Genomic DNA, 6,327 nt, shown 5'->3' with positions numbered 1-6,327 from the left:
AGAGAGGCAACTTGGATCGAAAGGAAGAACAACCTACACGAGTCCCAATGGCTCTGAAGTACCCGAAGTTCAAGGTGAAGGCGATGAGGATCCATATGCACATGTGTTTCCATTCGAAAAACATTCTTGGCAATTAGAGCTTCATTAGCTCAGAAGATTGAATTCTTTGCAATAACTCTGGGTGGTAAAGCAACTAGCTGATATACACAGTATGTTTGTAGAGGGTGACTCAGAAGCAGTTGCGTATAGAGGACTATACAAAAAAAATTAGAGCACTCTTGATGCGGTTGGATCTAGCAAACAGACCACCAGCAGCTACTATGAGTTAGTGGTTTGTTAGGAGACTATGCTTGACACTTGAAACAGGTGGTGACCTCGATAAGTTGGTGGCCTCAGTCCAAACAACGTTGGTGGCATCAATAGAACTGCTCTAGGAGCTAGTCCACCTTCAGCCTGAGTGCAAGATCCCATGTTGTTAAGCGTTTCAATGGCATTACCCTCCAAATCTTGTACCACTTGGACAGTCGGTAGTTCAGGGCTGGTTGGAACCTGGTGCCTTGATGGTACTTCAAGACCAGCTGGTACTTCAAGGCTTGCTGGAACCTGGCTAACCTCTAGCCCCGCTTCTGGCACTTCTTCAATGTCTTCCTCCTCATGCTGCACTTGTTGTATGCATGTCACCTCAATATTGTTGCAAGGCATTTGAGAAAAACTTAATGCATTCCTATTCAAGGCTAAATGGCATCCATCCTTCAGCGCCATTTTGTGCTCCCAATTTGTATTTTCTTTTTGAGCACCAAACTTGTCTTAATTGCCCATGTTGATTTATGAAAAATGACGTTGAATGTTGAAAACTGTTTTTTAATGGATAAAACGATCTCGAATAATTTGGATCCAAAAAATTGTGTGTATTTTTCAGGTTGAACGTAAATGAAGTCTCTTGTATGTGAATGAGATTCAGATTCTGTGATTAGTGCTGAGCTTTATTTTATCCCTTTGGTATTTGTTGCAGGTTATGAAGGCTTTAGGTAATGTACGTATAAGAAGGAATTGTTGTACCAATAGCAGGGCGTGCATGGGGGGCGGGCAGAAACTGCTGTACCAGAAGCAGGGCAGGTGTAGGAGAGTGGGCAGGTGCCTATTGTGCTGGGCGTGCCCGGCCACTTCATTGGTGCCAGCTTAATTTATCACTGGTTTGTTTTTTTATTTAGAAGGGGTAACGGAGGCCTTAAATGAAGGGGTATTTTCTACTGTGTGCGCAAAATACATCTTCCTGTGCGTTGATCTCTCTCTCTCTCTCTCTCTCTCTCTCTCTCTCTCTCTCTCTCTCTCACTCAATTACAGGAAAATTCTCATAATCACAAAGCAAAACTATACATTTACAAAGTCTCTCTACCCACATGTACATATGTATACATACAAAGAAGCATGAAATCCTTTGGATCGGCTTCTTGATTGATGACTCATGAGGTACACCTCATACTAAAGGTCAAGAGCTGATTAAGCCCCAGTTCATGGATAACCTTTCCCATTGAGATTTAATCAGATTCTTGAAAGTGAAAACTGAGTTGCCCACAACAGCTGTGCCGGGAGTGTAAGGCTTGAGGAGGTTGTTGGAAACATCCTGAACATGGAGTATGGTTTGTCCGATCTTCTTGCGCACTGCCTCAACAGTCTTCATGTCCACAGGTCCACCACTGGATGCATCAGACACATAAAATACATTGAATGCCTTGCCACCCTGCGTGCTCACATCAGCCCTTGTGACTTTGATACCATTCTCCCGGAACACACGAGTGACATCCGATAATAAACCCACTCGATCTGTTGCACAAACCTCAAGCCTGAGGCCCTGGGATCAAAGATCTTTGGATTAAAAGGATCACCAAGTGCAGGTGGTCTCTAGCCTGAGTGGTAATGCCCTCTGCCTGTGGATGTACAGGTCTCGTGTTCAAGCCCAGGCACTAGTATAGTAGAATTAACAACTAAAGTCTCAAAAAGAACATCACTAAGCATGCATTCATTACAGGAAAAAACTGGGTCCCACATCACTAAACAAGCACTTATTCAAGTTAGTTAGTGCATGCATCACTAAGGATGCATTGATTACAGGAAAAAAAAATGGGTTACACATCACTAAACAAGCACTTATTCAAGTTAGTTAGTGCATGCATCACTAAGCATGCATTGATTACAGGAAAAAATTGGGTTACACATCACTAAACAAGCAAGCACTTATTCAAGTTATTGAGGCGATATCTGGGCAGCATTATACAAAGTACCCAGATGGATGCAGCATATATATGTTGAAATTCGTACCTCTGTTACCCTTCTCTCGATAGCGGCTTCCAGGCACTTGATCATGCGTTGCCTTTCGCCCTCGCTGTCCAGTGTGCAGCCATCCAGGTGACGAATATAGTACTCCTACATCAATCACCAAGATGAGATCTCTGGTTTGTAAATGTCCAACTTGGGGCCTTTACACCCTAGTCTGACAGGCAGTGGGCTCATTTGCTTGTTACCTTAAACAGCTTATTAGGCCAACATTAGTCTACATGGAAGCTACCTGAATTGCATTGATCCCATTTGCATGTATGCTTGCATGGAAGACCACATACTGCATGTCTGTCAATGTACAAACTATGTCAAACAGAAGCTTCGGCCTGTCTTTACAGCCAATGTTCACCACGGAGTAGCCCTTCTCCCTGCAATTTTCTATTGTGATGCAAGCCCTGTGAGCAGATCCGACCTTCGTGCCGACATGTTCAGTGGCCTCGTAGTCGCGATCTGCAAACATGATCTGGTGAAGTCGTCTCTGTGTGTGGGTGAGACCCATGGAGAATTCCAACCTTACCCCTCTTCTGCCATCGTTTCCTGTCACCACGTTGGAAAGCTGCTCTTTGATGATGGACAATCTTTCTGAGTCCTCGATGGGGCCTGAGGTGCATTCATCAGTCAGGTACACGACACAGGCGACCCTGGCGTTATGGGTCCACACCTCAGCTGCCACTACATTGCATTTGAGGCTTGTGAGGACTGCCGAGATCTCGGAGAGAAGGCCAGGCCTGTCCCTGCCTGCAAGTTCGATAACAGTGTGCTCCGCAAACGACTGCACTCCAACAATGCGCCCGAGGCAGGTTTTCACTTCGGTGATAACCGCATCGCTTTGCTTTGCACCTAAGGACTGTAAAGCATTCAACACATATAAAATTGAGGGAGTTTATATACATACATGTCATACATAAACATGCATTAGTGAACACATACATATGCATATACTATGCATATGTATGGATGGATAGATAGAGACAGCACCCGCGTGCGCACCCACACATGTACGTATAGATATAGAGACATATATACTTGCGTATATATTTACATACATATATTTGCAAATATGCATACATAAACATGCATCACTGAACACATACATGTGCATGCACTATATCTGTGCATTTACATGTTCTTGTGTTGGCATACATAAGTTTACAGATTCTGTATGTGCAAGTATATTCTAAAGCATATAAGTGTGCATGTACACAACATACGCCGGTCTGCTTGCACATAGACAAACTCGTGACTTGCTGTGGATATTTGTCAATAATCATGATAAAACTAATTATGCCATACCTGCTGGATGAACTCGATACATCGTTCGTCAGTAATCTTATTCCCAAAATGGTCGCATACATGGAATACTGTAGCCACATGAATCCATCACGGAGTTAGAAATAAAAATATGAACAGTGAATCATAGAGTAAGATTGCCATAAGCCAAATGAGAATACTGGAGTGTTTATATTCACCATCCATGAGCCATTCTCCATCTGAACATATGTAGGCCTTTGAGATGTTAAGGTCCAGATCAGTCAAGACTTGCACTACTTCTAGCAAGGCCCCATGCCTATTGGTGCTATCAATCTAGTTAAGAAAGACACGTTAATTACATACATTAAGCTCAAAAAGATATCCCACTTAACCTAGTTAAGAAAGACAATTAACTTAATTACATACATTAAAAGATATCCCACTTAATCTCACTAAATTACATTGAATGGGCATTCTATAAGGGAAGGCATTCTACCTTTACTAATGTGAAGCGCCTGTCAGTCTCGTTGTCGATCACAACCCTGCATTTTGATTAGGAAACCAAAAGCTATTGTGAGACTAGTTTTGCTCAAAAGGATTTTGGTGTGTGTGTGTGTGTGTTTTCTTGGGTTGGGGGTGGGGCCAGTGCTCGAAAAAAACATATTTTTCAACCAATCAAAATAAGGACAACTCTTAAATCTATCTATCTGATTTTTGTTTCCGAGATATCTACTATATGCCGGTTTTATAACTAAAATATATGAAAAATCATTCTTTTAGAATAAGGGGGGCTACTTGATATCTCAGCCGATTTTTTCATCAGTACAAATACACTAGAATGCCGTTTTTTTTCCAGAGCAGTGGTACAATGGAAATTGAAAACCATGGAAAAAATAGGCTTAAAAAAAGAGATTTATCATCAGCATCTGGGAGAAGGAACCAAAATGCAAGGTCAGATTTAAGGATCCATTTGATTAGCATTAAAAAATAATTATCAAATATCTTCACCCAGCAGCACTCTCCATGGAAGAATTTAACTGAATTTTTTGATAAAATCATCGTTATATTGTTGGAAAAAACGTGGAAAATTGTCAAGCACAACAAGGAACCTTCCGACTCCTGAGTAATGTGAGAGAGAAAAAAAAAAGGGTTTTATTTTTTAAAAGGATTTACTCCATGGAAAAAATAAGAGGTAATAAATGAAAAAAATATTTACGGGTAATTTTTTTTAAAATTAAAAATGCCTTCAACGACGGAAGAAAATTCAGGGAGCTCGAAAAAAGGGGGGGCAAAGTTTTTTTTTTTAATTGCAGTAAAAAGGGCAACTGTATGCAGAGTTTTTATCCCCAGGAAATTTTAAAATGAGAAGGTTATCAATAGAAACAGTTTGAAAAAAAACCAAAAAAAAAACAAAAACAAAATGGGAAAAAATCATCCTTTACAAATAACAGAAACAAAATTAAGAGAGTATTTATTTTATTTAGCCGAAAGGATACCTTGGAGGATTAATTCTCAAGCTGAAATTCTCGTACTCTGGGTCAAAATACGGCCAGCCCATTGCCTCTGCAAATATTTTTTTAAATGCATATTTTCAGGGGGGGAAAAAAATAGGAGGGAAAACACAAGAGATATAACCGCACAATTTTGAACTTAATTAAGAAAAAAGAAAAAGGAAATTCTTGCAATTACACTTGAATATGTATCCACAAAAACCACCCCAAAAAAAAAAACTAAATCAAGAAAAAAGAAATTACCGCAACTACAATTGCTAAAATGAGGAAAGAAACCAACAGAATTCAAATACGAAATTTCAAAAAACCAAGAGAAAATTATATTTTGTAAAAAAATCTCCGCATTTAACTAATATAATTCCAGTCTTTTCCAAAAAAGAACAAGGGAAAATGCACAAAAAAGAAAAAAAAAGGAGGAATTGAGAATTTCCACAGATTGAATGCAGAAAACCAAATATACAGCAAGAAATTTAAAAAAATACCCACAAACTTTTCTCTGATTTTTTTTTTGGGAGAGAAATTTATCAGTAGAAGAGGAAGGGTGGGAGGAGCACACTCCATTTTATACACTGGCTCACCTATATATATCATTTTTCCCAAAAGATTAATAAAACCCTTAGGATTAATATTTCAATTTAAATTTAACAGATATCCTAAATTATATCGCCTTTAAAAACTTTGGATTGCGCACTAACCCACGTGTATACACTGTGTCCTATGTCCTTGGTTGTCTAATTTATAAGAATACTATTAATTTACCTTTATCATATTCAGAAAATACCCATTCGGGAGATTTTATAGGCACTGGCTTCTTTATTTCTCTAATATAATTCCAGTCTTTTCAACCAAAAAAAAAAGATCTTCAGAAAATACATAAATTAGAAATTTGCCTCTTTATCATTATTTGAATAAAATACCAATTTTAAGTGGATATATATCATCTATGACTATGAGCACTTGGCATTGTGTGTACATGTACTTACACTCAAAACATGTACCCACAATGCCAAGTGCTCACAGACTATGTACTTAAAGTTGGTGTCTTATCCTAATCTTGATAAAAAGTTTATCTGTTTTCCAATTCATTCAATTTTACTTATACGAACTAGCTCTGAGCACTACGCAATGCTCGAAAAAGTGTTTTTTTTTTACCCTTAAAATTAAAGGCAATGCTTAGACTTAACTGGGATTTAGACTTGAAAATCACTAGAAATCGTACAAATGCCGG

At 39.0% G+C, this 6,327-nt stretch overlaps 1 protein-coding gene across 5 annotated transcripts; it reads right to left on the bottom strand.

The window, feature by feature from the left end:
* Positions 1-1,355: 1,355 nt before the first annotated feature.
* Positions 1,356-5,705, bottom strand: LOC147620887 (ACT domain-containing protein ACR3-like). Of its 5 annotated transcripts, none has more exons than XM_086825151.1 (8): positions 5,678-5,705; positions 5,085-5,151; positions 4,085-4,130; positions 3,807-3,921; positions 3,631-3,698; positions 2,567-3,184; positions 2,320-2,424; positions 1,356-1,852 (listed from the first exon to the last, which is right to left on the bottom strand). In XM_086825151.1, exons 1-8 carry the CDS (start codon positions 5,688-5,690, stop codon positions 1,490-1,492), a joined length of 1,395 nt encoding a protein of 464 aa, XP_086681277.1. In that variant the 5' UTR covers positions 5,691-5,705; the 3' UTR covers positions 1,356-1,489. The 5 variants fall into 5 exon arrangements, with proteins under 5 accessions (XP_086681277.1, XP_086681276.1, XP_086681279.1 ...); XM_086825150.1 differs by lacking the exon at positions 5,678-5,705 and adding an exon at positions 5,582-5,669; XM_086825153.1 differs by lacking the exon at positions 5,678-5,705 and adding an exon at positions 5,586-5,604.
* Between the last annotated feature and the right edge of the window lie 622 nt (positions 5,706-6,327).

Source organism: Cibotium barometz, chromosome 31 (genome assembly GCF_041138505.1).
Source record: "Cibotium barometz isolate CiBa-2024 chromosome 31, ASM4113850v1, whole genome shotgun sequence".
In the NCBI taxonomy this organism is placed as follows: domain Eukaryota; kingdom Viridiplantae; phylum Streptophyta; class Polypodiopsida; order Cyatheales; family Cibotiaceae; genus Cibotium; species Cibotium barometz.
Note: the sequence above shows the minus strand (reverse complement) of the source record. Positions and strands in the feature narration are given on the sequence as shown.